Below are 17,368 nucleotides of genomic sequence, written 5' to 3' on the forward strand. Positions count from 1 at the left end.
TCATCACATCACTAGTGGATAATGTCAGTTGTTACTCTTCAGTTTAAATTTAAAAAATCTCAGCATGTATTACTTTTGATATTCACATTCTCATGGAGGATATGTTTAAATCAGCCGTTTCAATTTGTATTATTATTTTTAAAAGAAACTTCTAACATAACTGAATTAGGATGATTTAAATACATATTAGCAGCTCCTCTAAAAATGTTGCAGTTTTTCTTTGAAAGGTTTTGATGATCCTGCAAGAATAAAATGAAGAAGTAATACATGTTAACTAGAAACTTTACGCAGTTCGGGTTTAAAAAGTGCTTTGATCACATATTTTAATGTAATCTTTTTTTAAATACTGGTCACAAAGAAGTTTCTCATAGACACTTCTGTTCTTGTCTTGCCTTTTCCAAAGAATGCATCCTAGTATATTTTCTTCCTTAGGTTCCTACATCAAGGGTAGAACTAGGAGAACTTTCTGTCAGAAACAGTTTGTTAGCTACATCAAGTCCTCTCTTATTTTTTTCCTCAAGAAAAAACTGTTAACTAATTAATGTGTTTGCAGTTAAAATTGTGCAGTATTTCTATGAGTCATGCACAGGTTGAAATATGTTTGTTTATACGTCTTACTGCACATATTAATTTGAAATTAGAGTGTTGAATTAGCTCACTGGATATTACATAGTACGGTATCTATTCGTTGACTGATTAACTTGTTTATGTAATAGTACTGTTTCAGAAAAAAATTGTTTGTTGGGACAGTGGGAGTAGAGTAGGAGGAAGAATGAGTTAGCGAGCCCAAAAGATAAGCAGTCCATTGAAATTTTAGGAAACTTTTAATACAGGTTTCCCTCACTTTATGCAGGTTCTGTATGTGCAAATTCACTCCTATGCAATGACCTTTTTTATACCAAAAATATGTTATATGTGAGGTAATTTTACTCTCACATGATCTGTGTGGTGGAAACCCACAGTCAGCTGCTTTGTGCGGTGCATTGTGGGAGTGACATGCACCAAAATATAGTCTCCTGTGCGGATCTGTGCTCCTTGTTCACTTCTGCGACACGTGTTTCTGTAGTTGCCATCCCTATTATGATAGTGCTCTGTGCTTGTGTGTACTGTCTGCTGTCGGTGACTACCAAAATTGTCTTGTAAAAGTGTTAGAACTGGGTCTGGGGGTCAGTACAGTCAAGGTCTTGGAACATATCCCTATTGGTTACAGTGTGCACTGTTTTCCAGGAACGCATGTACAGCACAGAGGAAGGGAAACCTCTATTTCCAATGCAGCAGTTTTGAGGAAATCAGATCTATGATCCATCTGTTTCCAGATGCAGGCACACCATTGTTGACTTCTTAGAGTTCCTTATCTTCTGTCCTTCTTTAACTTTATGCATCCTACCATTTTGTTTCCTTTTGACCATAGCAGCGTATTGGGAAGAGGTCTTTATTGAGATACCTGCAGAAATTTGTTGGCTGATGCTGGTCTCCTCCAACTGTTTATGTAATTGTTGAGTGGTGTTGCATCATTTATGTTCGGAGTATTTCTTTGTCCATCCACAGGAAACTTGTCATCTGCACATTTCATCTTCTCTTTTCTACCTAAGTTGTCATCAAGGGCAGCCACTCTAGCTAGAAATGTGTCTCATTTTCCCACAAGCAAGCACAGAAACAACAAAAAGTTCACTTCTCAATTACTTTTTGCTTACTTTGCTTTGTCAGTATAAGGGCCTACCTTCTTTCTGCCCATAATAAAACTTCTGAGCCTAGTCTACTCTAATGCTTATATCAGTGCTAGTTCTAATAAAGAAACTACTAATGTATTTAATCCTGTAAACCAAAGAATGGAAAAGCTAATGAGAGGAAGGAGAAGGACTGAGACATGAGCTTCCGGAAATTCTTCTCCAAAGTCCCATTTACAAAAGAATTTAGGCTTTTAGGCACCCATGTCCTATTGAAGATTAATGGGTCTTGGGTTTCAAAGTGTCCAAATCACATTTTAAAATGGAACTTAGACTTCTATCTCGTAGGTGTTTATAGAAATTTTACCCTAGATGAATTTTACTTTTTAATTCTGTAAAATGAACACATAATGAAGTATACCAAAACACTGTGCTAAGATTTCTTGTGGTTTTCAAACTGTTCAACTTCAGTCTTTTCATCCAACATAGAAATTTTACTGTTAAGTAATTACATGTGTAAAGCATGCTCCTATTTTTTTCTTCAATCAGAAATCATAGAATGAGAAGATTTAAAGCACCTTTGTAATATCCATCAACCTGTATACATTTCTTGGAGCAAAGGCATAGATAATCAAAATTAATTTTAGCCTCTTAATGTAACAAGCAATGAGAATAATAATCTACTGTATCATTTGCAGAAGTAAACAGCAGATTTACTTGACATGAGTGTATTCTTTCTGTTCTGCCTTTCAGAACATATTATGCCTTTAGATTTACAAGGCAACAGTTAATCTTGCCTGCTTATATTACACAATCCTGAAAATGTAATGACCATATTGGCTATTTACAGATGTTTAAAAAAACAGACAAAAACACACTTTACTGGAAAAAGCAACATATTAGTTTAGTTAGCCCTGCTCCACAGCGTCTGTATATATCAGGTATTTCAATGGGGCTTTTTTGCACTTTATCTAAAGCTAGTTTAAATAATCTATTAGTTAAAAGTGCCAAAAAAGCTCCATTAAGGTGCCCAGTCAATATAGATGTCCAACTAATGCTGTACCTCTAAAGCGCCATTGTTTGATTGGTTTGGGTGGTTTTTTTTAACATCTGTAAGCAGCATTTAAGGGTTTCTTCTGTTTTGTTTTCTGTTTCTTTTTTAAGTATATTTAAAATAGGCTACAAGAATAAAAATTATAGTATGTCGACAGATAGTCAAGCTGTATATCAACTAAAACTACTATTTTGGTAACATTTCTAACACTGCCAATGTTAAAAGCTCTTGGAGCTGATACATGCACATAGAAGTAAAGTTGGTCTGTCTTGAGAATGTAGTGCCTACATTAAAATGCTTAATTGCAACATGTAAAGAAGCAGTTTTACTCTTCTATTTTTGCAGTGTATTTGCATTTTAGTGCCAATAAAGTATACATTTAACGACTGCTGTTTATGAAGTAAACTTCCTGTGCGGTTAAAACAGGATAACAATTTAAATTCATTTTAAGTATTTATTCTTTATGAGGTATTTTAATTCATAAAAATTGCCTAGTATTCTGTAAAATCACATTACCAGATATGAGAACATTTAGAATACCTATATGATAATACTATAGCTATATTTTATAATTTTATAGCTATAATAACTTGTGTTTTGCTATGAAAATCCTTTGAATGAGTTAAAGAATGAGTCACATTGTATTTCATTGTTTTGACTCCAGTTAGTGTTTTTTTTTAAAACTGCAGTATTTTCCAACAGTACTATTTATATATTTTTCTGTCCGATAAATCAGTGATAGGAAATCTGTTCCTTTTTAGGTATGCACATAGGTATATACATCTTAAGGTTTACAACGCGTATTGCTTTTTGGCATTCTTTATACTAGACTTCTCAAATATCCAGCAGTTTACAAACTCAAAAAAATTACTGAAAATCATGGGTGGGAGAATATACATTAAAGCCCTTTTAAAAAAACATGCAGACTATATTATTTCATTAGTCTTCAGTTTTAAGGTTCGCAAAGATGCTGTATATCCTGTGGTATTTCAAATGTGTCAAATAGCATGCACAGACATCTTCTGATCAGAAACAACCAACAGGTCTTGAGCCTGATCAAATTGTGTTGACAGGTGGGGAAGAAAGTGTCCATCACCTTTAAGCTTCCTCCTAATATTAGAATCAGTTTGGCCATAGTGTAAACAGCATAATTCTAGAATAGTTCTAAGATGCATCTGGCTGCCTGCCAGCCCCATCGAACCATTCTTGTGGTCACAATAAACTGGCATGCAAGAGGTTTCTTGTTGTTATACTTACTTCTTGTACAAACTCCCGGGATGCCACCTACAGTACAGACTGCAAGACTTTTTCCCTATACTGCTTCTGAAGTATTGAAGATGTGAGGGGAAAGCCACTCCTGAAAAGACCAGCTTTACAAGTTGCTTTTGAGCTTCTGGAGTGATGTAGATTAGCTAAAGGGGCCTCATATCTTAAGGAAAACTTGCCAAACTCCATATTATGTCAGATTTACTGAAAGACAGCAGAAGTATATCCATATACTTCCAAGTAAAACACATTCTGATTTATGACCTGAAGCCTTCGTACAGTCCTCTTATCACGAGTCTTCAGATTTAAGAGGGTTTTACAAGGACTTGGCTAGAAACATATTTAAGGTATGCCAAGCTGTTGTCAGTAACAGTATTAATGAATCATTAGTGTGGCATTATTCTGTTTAATTGGAAACATTTAATGATTCATGGGTTCATAGGGATGGAAGGGACCTCATAAGGTTATCTAGTCCAGCCCCTTGCTCAAGGCTAAACTATCACTAAACTATCCTATCCTAGTATCTGTTCAACCTACTCTTCAAAATTTCCAGGATTGCAATTCTACAGCAGGTGTGGGCAAAATACGGCCCACAGGCTGGATCTGCTATCCAGGCCAGTCTTTAGGGACCCCATGGGCCAGACAAAATTTAGAAAATTAATATTTATCTGCTCCTGGCTGCCTGTCAGAGATGACAAGTCAGGGGCAGTAGGATCCAGAGGGAGCCAGCAGTAGGACCCAGCAGCCCAGCCTCGCCCTACCCCAGCCATTTTCCTGCTTTCCTGCAGGTCCACTACTCCAGCATCACGTGGCTCCCGACTGCATCGTCGAACAGTAGGAGCATGGGGCCCACGCCAGTACCCCATGGCCAGGAGCAGGAGGGTGTGTGTGTGTGCGCGCGCACACTCATGCACAGGGAGGGAGGGACAGAATGTGTTTGTAGGGTGAGTCCCACTTGCATACCCACCATACCCATGCACCTACACCCTCCCCTCGCACTGCCATACACACAGACCCCCATACCCACACCTCCTCACACACTCCAGCCACCCTCCCCCCACAACACACAGCCCCCACAAATCCCATACCCCACATATCCACATATGCCCACACCTCCCCCATACACCCACAGCCCTCCACAAATCTATATCCACCCCTCTGTGACCCCACCCCCCACAATATACAAAAGAATAATTTTAAGCTATTGTGCAATCATCTCTATGTACACTACACAAACGCATGTAAATCAGGACAAAAATATTTTTTGAAATCAAATTAATGAATGTTGTAGATGTTTGCTCTTTAGAATATAATTTGGTATTTTTCTGGTTCCAAGATGGCCCTTGCTGAAAGGAGTACTTCTAGGGGCAAGGGGAGGGACTTCTGGTGGCAAAGAACAGGGGTTAGGGGTAGGGCTTCTAGTCACAAGATGGTAGCCAAGGGACAGGGCACCTGTCAAGGGGTGGAGCTACCCGTGTGGCCCTCAACAGCTTGCCAGAACTCGGTAAGCAGCCCTCCGCCTGAAATAATTGCCTGCCTCTGTTCTACAGCTTCCCTATGTAACCTGTTCCAGTGCTTGACCAGTTAGTTCTTCCTAATCACCTACCTAAAATTCCTTTGTTGCAGTTTGAGGCCATTGCCTTAAGTTCTCTCCCATGAGACCACAGATAATGGTATATCTCCTTCCTCTCTATAATAGGCCCCTAGTCACCTCTTCTCCAGGCTTAGTAATCCTAGTTCCTTTTACCATAAATCATATTTTCCAGGTCTCTAATCATTTTTGTTGTTCTGCTGGACTCTTTCCAATCCACCCACATCCTTTTTGAAGCGTAGGACCCAAAGCTGGATGTAATACTCCAGATAAGGCCTCAATATAGAGTGGAAGAATCGCTTCCCTTGTTTTATAAGTGACACTCCTGTTAATACAGCCCAGTATGCTGTTTCCTTTTTGTAACAAGAGCACACGGTTAGCTCATATTCAGCTTCTGGTCTATTGTTAATCCCCCAGGTTGTTTTCTGTAGTACTGCAACCTAGCTAATGTAATTTTGCCATCTCAAGTGCAGGGCTGTGCACTTTGTCCTTGTTGAATCTCATCTGGTTGATTTCAGACCATTAACCCAGTTTGAGGTAATTCTGTATCCTAGACCTACCCTTCAGAGTGTCTGAGACTGCCCAATTTGGTGTCATCTCCAGATTTCCTAAGCATGGGCTTAGTCCAATTGTCCAAATCATTAACAAAGATGTAAAACAATACTGGATCCAGTACAGACCCCTAGGCAATACCACTTCCCTCCTCCTAGGTAGAACATTGAGCTGTTGATGATTGATTACTCACTGAGCATGATGATCCAACCAGTTATGTATCCACATTCCAGTGCTTTCATCTGGTCTCTTTTTTAGCTCATTAATTAAAATGGCATTGAAAACAGTGTCAAAGCTGCTAAAAAAAAAAAAAAAAAGGTGTATCATTTCAAAGACTAGCTCTTGTTGTACAGGGAGACCCTAATGACTTGACTCTCTATCAGCTGCTGGAATAGTTCAGTTATGATAAATATTTCTGCCTTAGAGAATTTACACTCTGTATTTCCTTTGTAGTTTCAGATAGAGTATTTCATTTGAATTTGAATTTTCAGTGTATTCTACTGCTATGTTGTTGGGTCCTGAACCTCCAGATGCTGAATGTCCTCAAATCTCATTTGCTTAAGCAAGAATCAGAGGTTCTTAACTGCTCACAAGAGGGGGCCCAAGCACTGAATGCAGGAAGAATATACATTTTAAGGTGTAACAGCTATTCCTGAATAACTGTCTATACAAATCAGATTCTTTGTTCCATCAAAGACAGGTGAAGTAATTCCAGTATATTAGCTATTACCCTTATAGGAATGTTTAAGGTCTTTATATTCCTTGATGAAAAGTACTCTGAAATGGCTGTTAAGTCATGATCTCTGTTTCGTAGCATAAAGTACTTTAAATAAATAAAGCATACCCACTTACCTCAGACTTTGTTTCTTTGCTTTTACAGTGGATTCCAGTGTTGCAGAACTTTCAAAATAAAGACACACTCTGGGGCTTTGTACCTTATAAAAATGATCCATCTGCAAGTGAACTTTCAATTCCAATTACGCTTCACATTGGAGATTACAACATGGATGGCTACCCAGATGCTCTTGCCATATTAAGAAATACATCCGGAAGGTATCGTTTTTACTTTTGGATTTACATATTATACTAGAGCATATGTCCCAACATCAGTCTTGTCTATTTTAAAAATCAGACCACAGATTTATGATACATCTAATATTGTTTTGATATAGCGAATGCCTCCGTCAACTTTATAAAATAAATAGTTTTTTTAGGTTTTCTAAATATTTCCTCTTTAAAAGGTTTAAATTTTGCATAAACTTAAGCTGTGTATGTCTGTATTGTGTGTTGCTCATAATGAGCCTCAAGGGTGTGCATAAGCTTAGGCTAAGCTAAATTCCTTAATAAAAGGGAAGAGAGTCACCAACTGGCTAGAACTACTCTTTTCCCTATCCTGTGGAATAGGTGAGTAGGATGGGCTAAGGAGTGTATGGAGCATTATCTCCTCTTCAAGAGCTAGCTAATATACCAGCATCTGAACAGTGGAGTAAATATTTATACCTTTAATACAGGACGGCTGGAGGGCTGCTACAGAGTTTAGGAACAAGTGATATGTGACTCCAGTCAGTCTGGTTCTCAGTTCTGCTAGAAAAAAATATAATCAAGCACTGTTCCTTTGAAGAAGCAGTTGATTCAGTAGCATCTATTATGTTGACAGTAACTTCGTATGGCTTATGCTTAATTAAAGGCAAATAGACGTTTTCTGAGATAAATGCAGCACAACTAGTTTTCATGAGGGACAACAAATGTTCATAGAAGCATTAAGGACATTTGGGGAATGTAAATTGATTGTGAATATCATCAACATTTCTTTGACCTGAAATCTCTTACAGACAATAAGCTCTCTTTGGTATGTACATCACCTTCCACATTTTCTTTTGAGCACTTGAACAAACAGGGAACTAAAATGTGATATTTGCAAAAAGTTCTGCTCTCAAGTGTATAAGACCCAGTTTTTCTACTTCATTATGTTGGTGCAGGGGGTTGATGTATACGTTCCATATATTCAGTCCACCTCCCAAAAAAGTGATTTCCCTTCCTTCCATTTCACCTTTCTTTTCAAAGCAGTTTTTCCTTTCCCAGATGCTTTTTTTCCTTATGCTTGTTTACCATTTGCTTATATTAGCACATTTTTAGCCCTTTTCCTTCTGTGTTCTTTAGTCACTCTTCACTTTTCAGTTTCTTTATTCTTTGCATTTATTTGCTTTCCCCCCACAAACCCTTTTTCCCCATTTGCCTTTCACTTGTGCAGGGCCAACAAGTTACTTTTGGCCTTAGGGATCTGACTGAACAACACAGGTTTGTTTGATCTTCTCCTGATCCTTGTTGTCTATGACAGTGGTCTTCAAAGTGGGGTGCGTGCAAGACAATCCATTCAGGTGTAGGAAGAAAATATTAGAACTTCTATTTAAATTTATGTAAATATACATATATTTGGGGTGCGTGCTCAAAACTTTTTTAATGATAGGGGTGCGCAAATATAAATATACATATACTGGGGGTGCGTTCTCAAAAATGTTTTACTGATAGGGGTGCACAATCAAAAAAGTTTGGAGACCACTGGTGTATGAGAAGTCTGATGTTTATAGCAAAATAGCTTTGCAATTTTTAAAAAATAAATTACTATTTATTTATTCATCTGTATTTTCATCCAGTTTCCTGACAAGGGAAAACTGCACAGTCTTTTTTCAATACTTAAGTTATTGTGTAGATCAACTAAACTTTCCCTGAAGGTCTTGGAGCCTGCTGCATAGTTCCTGTTTCAGTCTGTGCTAACCAGTGGCCTCTTTTCCTTCTGCTTGGAATTCTAGGTTTTGAACTGGCCCCTAGGTTGGAAAATCCTTTTGGTTCTGTTTAGATTTTCTTGTTGTCTTTCCCTTCACTTCCCTCCCTACCCCCTTTTATTTGGACAGCTTTTAGTGGCAAATTGACATGCCCCTTTACCTCTCTGGGCAATTAGTGATTAGCTACTCCTGAGGTCGCTCTTTCCCATTAAGCAATTGTTGTCCTGCCTTACCGTAATGAAAAACTTATAAATACATTTTTACAGTTTCTGCCCACTTTTCCATTCAGTATCTCCAGTTCTTTATATGCTGCCTAAGAAATGTGTCAGAAATGTCGAAGGTCTACCTAAGCCTCAGTGAACTCTGTGATTAGCATGGTTGATTGCTAAGGCAAGCCATTTTCAGTAATAAGCAGCATATTAAGAGAGTGTTATGGCTAGCATCAAATCTAGAGTCCCCAGCTCAAATGGCTAGGTATCACTGTACTGCAGAGGCTGCTTAGGAAGGTCTTCATGTGAGCCCATACCAAGGCTATAAATCACATTTCTGGACCAACAGTAAGAGATCTTTACTGCTCTGCTCCCTAGCCCTGCTAGCATATAATAGCTAAATTCAGTGCATTTTAAGAGTCTTCCATCAACTGAAGAAACTTGAGCTAACATGCAGTATCTTAGTTTATCTATCCAGTCACATTTCTTATATAATTATTGTACTTCTTATAGTCTTCTGGATTTAAATAGTAAGCTTTATACAGGCATCTAATTTCTGTGTTATCACACTCAATCAATAACTTGGAACAAGTGAAGAGAATGAATTCATTGGGAAATTTTTGCAGCATACAGTATGTCCAAGGTACGCAGCCAGAAAGAGAGAATGAATGCAGCGCTGCACTCAAGGCAATCTAATCTCCATTATTTCCTATAATCTATCCTTTCTTCAAGCAGTTAAAGACCAAAAAAACCCCAAAAATCTTTCCCTTCTAAATTCTTTCTCAAACCATGTAGTATCATTGCCTTCTGCACTATCCTTGTAATATCATAGGCTGTCTTCTGTTTAGTTTTGTGTTGTCATACTATTAGAAAATTAAAAGCATCTTAAAACCCTGTAATATTTTCAAAGTCCCTATAATTTCCATGAGTTCCATACAGACAGATTACAGAGATGGTCACTAACTATCTGTTAAACAAGGTTCTAAAATGGATGTACTGATTCAGAAGACTAATCAAACATATAAGTCTGTATTAAATATCATGGTAGTCTGCAATGAGGTCTAGGAGGATGCTAGTATTGGCATATAGGCAAAATCTGCCCATATTTCTAACCACTAAATTTGAAAATAGTATTCCTCTGTTTATTTTAGTGGTACCTACACTGAATAATATTGTAGATGGAGTTTGAAGTGATGCTTGTCTATCACTCTTCAATATAAAATCTTGTTTACAATTTTGTATAGCTTTTAAGATTCATTAATTTATGCCGGATATTTTCCTTGTCAGATGAGTCGGAAAGTTTCATCCTAAATGGCTTAACCATTTCTGGGAACAATGTTAATGAAAAATATTTTTTTGTCCATATTTAAAATATTTCTAGGCATTTTAATAAGACGTTTCTTGCTTTGTAATGATGTTTCATTAGATAAGTACTGTGGTATTGGAGTTATACCTTTTGGCATTCTAAAAAAATCTACTCAAATTTGGGTAAGTTATTTGGGTCATATATAGTAGCACAAGGGAAGGTGGATAGGAACCTTTGGGTGGGAGGTGGCTATGCATAGGAGTAGCAATTTTGTTAGTTTTGTGGTAATGGTTTTGTTAGTTATACGGAGATGGAGAAGAACAAATAGGAAAAGGTGGAGGAGGAAGGAGAAGTCAGTTATCCATCCTTCTAGTCAAGATCAGGCTGAATTTTGTTGGCATCATGGTAGAGGGCATTTTGAAGCAGAGATTTGAAGATGGAACAGATGAGTAGCTTCTGAATATTATCTTGGATTTTTTTTTCCATGAAGTTAGGAGAAGCAGGGGAAATTTGTTGTGTACTAAAGCAATCCATGTTTTTGCCAGTATTTATTCAAGATCCGGCTTAATCACAGGTAACTGATGAAGTTACTTGATTGACAATCTCTTAGTTTTCTTTTGCTGGACAGTACATGCTTACATTTATTTATATTATCACAAGGACCAGTGTATGTATTCTCCACATCTTAAAAGATTATATATTTGCCAACATTATTGTCATTTAGTTAAGTCAGTTTCCACGCTCATGACTTGAATTATGTCATAGCACATCTGGACTTCAGAAACACTCAGTTTCTCAGAAAAATGCTTTATAGTGGCCAACCCAACTAAGTATGTCATTGAAAAAACAGAATCTAGTGAATTGTGGTCGCAAGACATACTTCAGCTATTCAGGGGTTCAGCAAGTAGTAGTGTATCATCTACATTATGATAACCAGTCAACCTGGTTATCACTTGTGCCACAGAATAGGTTAAATGAATGGAAGGAACCCATGTTGTATTAGTTGATCAAAAATGGCATAATTAAAAATGCACTTAAGTCTGTTCTATGCCAAACTGGATCTGTCATCATGACTTTGAGTTTACTGAAAGGTTGACTGATGATCCTCTAAGGTTAGTTATTTTATACTTTGCCCCTTGCCCTAATGTCTGAACATTTAGTGTCCTCTTGATACTTATCTTGTTATATTTGTCTCATAATGTCCATTATCTGCAAACAGGTCATATTTTAAAAGAAGGCAGGGTAGATTTGTACCTTATAGACTAACTAAAGTGTGCAGATGTGTGCAGTATATAGCACAGACTTTCATGGGCTAAACCTCATTTTATCTGATACTGTGAAAGAATGTGAAAGAATGTATAAGGAAAGAGAAATTTCTGATGCAACCCTGCACATTTAACATTGCTCTTTACATCTTTACATCACACTTTATTCGAAGTTCTTAGCAACCAAATCAATTTATATTTGCAATTTACTGTAGTCTTTTAAGTCTTTAATATCTTGGAGACAGTAATTATAATTTGCCATTTTTTGAAGTTATTATCAAGAACGAAGTTTTGTCATCCAGTTGTATCTTGTAAAAAATAATTACTGACTCAGATTGTCATCAAAAATTTATAATAAATGTAATAAAGTCATTATTGTATATGGACCATTTTACGTTGCAGCTCTGAACACAAATTTATTATATGTTAACTGTTTGAAATGGTTTTTAAGACTCACATTCATTATTCAAGTGTACATTTAATGGCATTGTAGTTTATATATACCTAGTTAGTCATTCTGTCCTCTGAAAATGTATTTTTTTATATAAAAGATACTAGTCCTATGAGTTTTCTGAAGCACAAGTAGTAAGTCACTGCAGAATATGAACATTTCAGTGTTGCAGAGGACAAAATTTTTTTTTTAAAAGATCAGATATGAGCAATCCTATATTCCCCCTAGTGATTTCTCTCACTATGTTAGGGATCCTGCTTTATAATACAAAAGGTTCTTGATGAGCAAATAATATCCCATGCCATCTGCCACTGGGTTCTGCCCACAAGGTGAGTATTGCAACAGGCTTCATGCTCTGATCAGCAGTTAGTTTTGAGTTACCCGTTTTTAAGATCTCAGTTGCATAACAGGACAGAGTCTTGCAGAGAACGTACTAGACAAGGAGGAAGCCTTTATGTTTCAAATGTTGTTTGTTGATTAGTGCAAAACCAAAATGTGAAAGATAAATTCAGTTTAATAAATCTTCTTAAAATGGATATATTTTAATTATCTAAATGTATGATAATATACCATAATTCAGGAGGGAAACTGAAATAACCCCTACTGATTAAATCCCTAAATAAATTTAATTAGAAGTATTTAGTCTTTAGATAATTAGATCTCTGTGGCTGTTATCTAATATACTGTTGTTTGGTTTTTATAACAAGATTTCTACAGCTAAGAAATTGAAATATCTTTTTAAAAAAAAGCTTACTAGTTGCAGTAGGAAGTACATCTTAATTTCTTTAAAACTTGTCTTATAAAATATCAGTCCACTTTTTTAATTTTACCATTTTAGTGCATTTTAAGCCTTTTATTATAAAAGCATCCTATACCTCCCAAAGAATAAAAAAAAAAAGTCATCAAGATGTTGTGGGTGAAAACTGGGCTGTGAGCAGGGTTTAATCATTTAAGACTAGGGAGTGTCGGCTCACAACATACACTTAAAAGTCCGCAGGACGTTGAGGGCTGCGCCCATACTCTGTGCCCTTCTGGCACTGCTGCGGAGATTCCATTCTCTACCGAGCTTCTCACCTTCTCTCTTTTGTTTGCTTTGTGTTAGAAATACTTTTGTACAACCTAAAATGGACATCGTTTAGCTAATGATTTGCATGTAGCTGAACTCTGCTTATGTTTTATTTCTGTGGTGGCAAGTGTATTCTAGGTGGATTTTACAAAAATGAATGCATGAAAAGTGAACAGAGAAGAGCAGTAAGTCTGAAAGATAGAAAAGCTGTAAGACTGTATACATAAGGACAGGTTTGAAGATGTAGTCATACTAGGATAATAGTTCAGCACAAAGCCGTAACATGGGTGCAGTTACATTAGTATAAAAGTTTCTAGAATTTGGATAATCTATACCAGTACAATTGAATCTACATTAGGTTTTACAAGCATAGCAAAATCAGTGAAGCAGGGAGAAGAATTACAAGCATGTAGTGTCCTCAGTGATCCTGCACATATCCTAATTATTCTCCAGATAAGTTGTTAAATTTATGTTGATTTAATAATATGGGTATTATCTTGGATCTGTATGTAGGCTAGAATCTGTTTTACTTGTTCCATAATTCAAGTTAAAAAGACAGTTCAACACTTCATTTTAAATATAGGAAATAATGAATCATAGTTCTTAGCCCATATCCAAAAAATGTTTTCTCCTTTTCTTACTCCTTTTCTTAATGCACAATAGGGTTTGCTTTGGTTTATTACAAGAGGCTGCAGGGTAAAATAGTAAGGTTTTAAATTTGGTAATTTATCTTACAGTCAGATATAATATTGGATGTCAATGATATTAATAAGAACCAAGATGAAAGTTAGATGAAAAAAGATAAACAATGAGAAGTCACCATATAATGGAATTTTGTTTGTTATTTCTTTAATACCCAAGATGTCTAGACATGATTTTAGGATGCGTGTCCAGAGTTTAATGAAACAAATGTGTGGGCATCCTTGCCTTTGCCTTTGAGAAGCCATTCTTCAGTAAAATCTTTGTTAATTAAAATGTTTGTTGTAGTCTTATATGATCTGTCTATTAAAGTAAGGGCTAAATCCGTATTTCCTCAGCACATTTAATAAGAGCTATTTTGCACAAATGAATGCTTCCATTGCATCTGATAACAACATTGAAGAATAAGAATTACTCAACTGAATCAAGAGTTTGAGAACTCATGAGTTGATTTGCAGAGAGGAAACCTTTTTAATCAAAGTTGCCTGATTGATAGACCAGTTGGAATGAGAAGGATTCGCTGATCATTTTACAAATATCTGTGTCATCCTCAGGAAAGGATAGGCCACTAATATTGATACTGGGTTTTGCACATCAGATAATGTTCATTGTTTGTTTAGTTATATACTGGAATACATTTCAAGGATTTTTATTAAAGTTCATCTACTTTTAATATGTCTGCCCAGAATGCAGAAAGGTGCAAAATTGTATCAGTTTTTATCTGGTCATACATAATTTAATTATTGGTCTAACCTAATCTATGTAATATAAACGAAATTTTGAAAGCGTATAAAATTTCTGTTCGGGTAAATTGGCGTTCTAGGTTTGTCAGGTATTATAAGTGGTATTAGGAGTAATGGATCAACGTACTTCAATGTAATTATCTGAATTAATTTCTGTAGAACCTGTTTCATAGATTAGTAGGATGCCAAACATGTTAGGTTTTTTTTCTGTCCTTTTTGAAAAAGTATGATCTCAGGATGAAAAAGGCAACAATTTAGTCAGGAGATGTATTCCTACTTCTACGATATTTTCATACTAGATATTTAATCCAGTGATAGCTATGATTTTGAAATACACCATTGAAAAATATAGAGAGAAATGAGAATCCATGACCATGATTCAAATAAATACTACGTATTTGTAGTACTTCCCAGCAGTTTGGGGTTTTTCAAACACAAACAAATTAAAAAAACTGATATCATGGGATGTTACTATGTAGCTGACATTGTTTCAGTAGAGTTCATGTGTAGTTTTTTCTATGGTAGCTATGTGGCTATTTTATTAATGACCATGAAAATATTGCAAGCACTTGAAAACATTTTGGAATAGCCCAGAACTAAAAATGTATCTAAGTTTGCTATCCCAGAGACAACTTGGAGTTCAAGTAGGGTGTCCTACTGTTTTGTTTCTATCGCCTAGTTTAAAAGTAGGATGTTTGTATGAATGGAATGTCATTTTCCCATGAGCAAGCAATTGGACGCATTTGCACTTGAAATAAAGAGGCTGCATTTAGTAAACAGTGGTCTCAGGCTGAGGCTGAAAAAGAAAACTTGTTCTCCTACATTGATTTCCTTGTAAATAATAGTTACAATTCAGAGTCAGGCTAAAGTTGGTTTGGTATTTTCAAATGAATGGTACTGTACTGTAACTGCATATCAAATTGGTTTTCCTAGCATCAAGACAATTTCTTATCAAGCTACATTATTCTTAGGATCATAAGAAAGAAAGTACGGCTGGAAAGAATCTCACAAGGCATCTAGTCCAGCTCTCTACTCAAGGCAGGATAAACCCTCAATTGCCCAATTGGGGCATGGTGCTGAGAAAAAGCTGTGGGGCTGGGACCTGCCCCAGATGACGACAGTTCCTGGCCATTCCCAGGCTGCACAGGGAAGTCTGGACATGCAGACTTCCCCTTGCAGCTAGCTGGCAACTGTCCCAGTCTGGGGCAGGTCACACCCAGCTCCAAGCTGGGTGGGGAATTCTGCCTGAGCAGCAAGCTTCCCAGCCCCAGCTCTGCAATCGTGGAGCTGGGACAGGGAGTTTCCTGCTACCAGGGCAGAGGGTCATTGTACTCACCCAAGCTTGGATGGCAGAGCCCACCCCAGCAGCAGGCAGCTCCCAGGGCCAGGAAGTAATCTGTCTCCCCCTGTTGCCCGGCTGACCAGGAGCAATCTACACATGCCTTACTGCACAGTAATTACTCAACAGTTAATTTGTTACTTGCATTTGCAGGTTGAAAATTGACTGCTGAGTAGAGCAAATTACTGTGCAGTAAGGGTCTGGACGTGTACATGGTGATGCTTACTATGTAGTAATTTGCTCTACTGTGCAGTACAGCATCTTGTGTAGATGCACCCACTCTATCTTTGAACACTCTAAACTTTTGAGTAAAGAATACATAGAATGTTGTTCTCCATGGGTTGTCAAAAATGGATAAAATCATTCCTAGTACTTAGTGTGGGTTCTCAGAACTACATTCTATTTTTGAAGTAGAATCTCTGTTGATGGTGTGCATCTCCACCCTGTTTTTTTTAATACTACAGTATATGTAAACTGCTATCTTCTGTGGAAATTCACAGTATTTTAATTTGAATAATTAGTGTTACACTACTCTTCTTCAAATTGCTCTGTTAGTTTGCAGCACAACTTTCTAAAGGTTCCCATATTTCAGTGATGCATTATAAAAGATTCTGGGGTAAAAGGCAGCCTAAATGGCTGTAGCAGGGCACTGAGGTGCCTGCTACTAGTGAATCAATAAGTAGGGAGCCCAGCTGCTGGTTGCCAGGGTAACCAGGGGAAGTCATCTGACCGGAAGGGGCAGGGCCTGGCTCTTATATAACTCCCAGGCTGAGGCCAGGCAAGCAGTTCCCTGCTGGCAGCCCAGAAGGAAGGAACTCTGCTGGAGTGAATAATGAGTAGAGGCCAAACTGCAGGTACGGCCCGAGATTGGGGACTGATGGAACATCTCTGGTGTGGCAAGAGAAAGGTTAGAGCCAGATGGCTTAGAGTTATGTTATAGCCAGGGGGCTTCTGTTTTGTTTACTGTTTGACCAGAGGACTGGGTGAGGGTAGAAGGGGATGGAGGAGGCCTGATAGGGGAACCACGATAGTGTGGGCAGCAAGAAGCCCTGAGCATGGGCAGCGAGAAGGCCTGAGCTCCAGAGGGCGCCGAGCGTGACAAGGGCTGCAGCCAAGACTGAACAACGTCTGGTAGTTCTGCAAGGCTTGGGGTGTGGTACAGGGGTGGTTGGAGCCACACGTAGCTCATAAGGCTGGCGTGCTTAGACCCCCATTATATAAACAAGGCTCAGGGTAGCAGGAACCATGACCAGGAGGACAAGAGGTAACCTCCCTTTAATTTTTACAAGATCAAGATGTGGCAGGCGAGAACAAGGGTGTTTTAACCCAAATTTGGCATGGTAGGGGGCGCTGGGGGAGAGCACGGCAACCCTAGGA

The 17,368-nt window shown here is 37.6% G+C and overlaps 1 protein-coding gene across 1 annotated transcript in view; it reads left to right on the forward strand.

The window, feature by feature from the left end:
- Positions 1 to 17,368, forward strand: part of ITFG1 (integrin alpha FG-GAP repeat containing 1) — a 200,017-nt gene that overhangs the window by 86,894 nt on the left and 95,755 nt on the right. The window contains exon 10 of the mRNA XM_019535776.1: positions 7,011 to 7,183. Coding sequence (XP_019391321.1) covers positions 7,011 to 7,183 — 173 coding nt within the window. The remainder of the gene's footprint in view (positions 1 to 7,010; positions 7,184 to 17,368) is intronic.

Source organism: Crocodylus porosus, unplaced genomic scaffold (assembly GCF_001723895.1).
Source record: "Crocodylus porosus isolate Cpor-Errol unplaced genomic scaffold, CroPor_comp1, whole genome shotgun sequence".
NCBI lineage: Eukaryota > Metazoa > Chordata > Crocodylia > Crocodylidae > Crocodylus > Crocodylus porosus.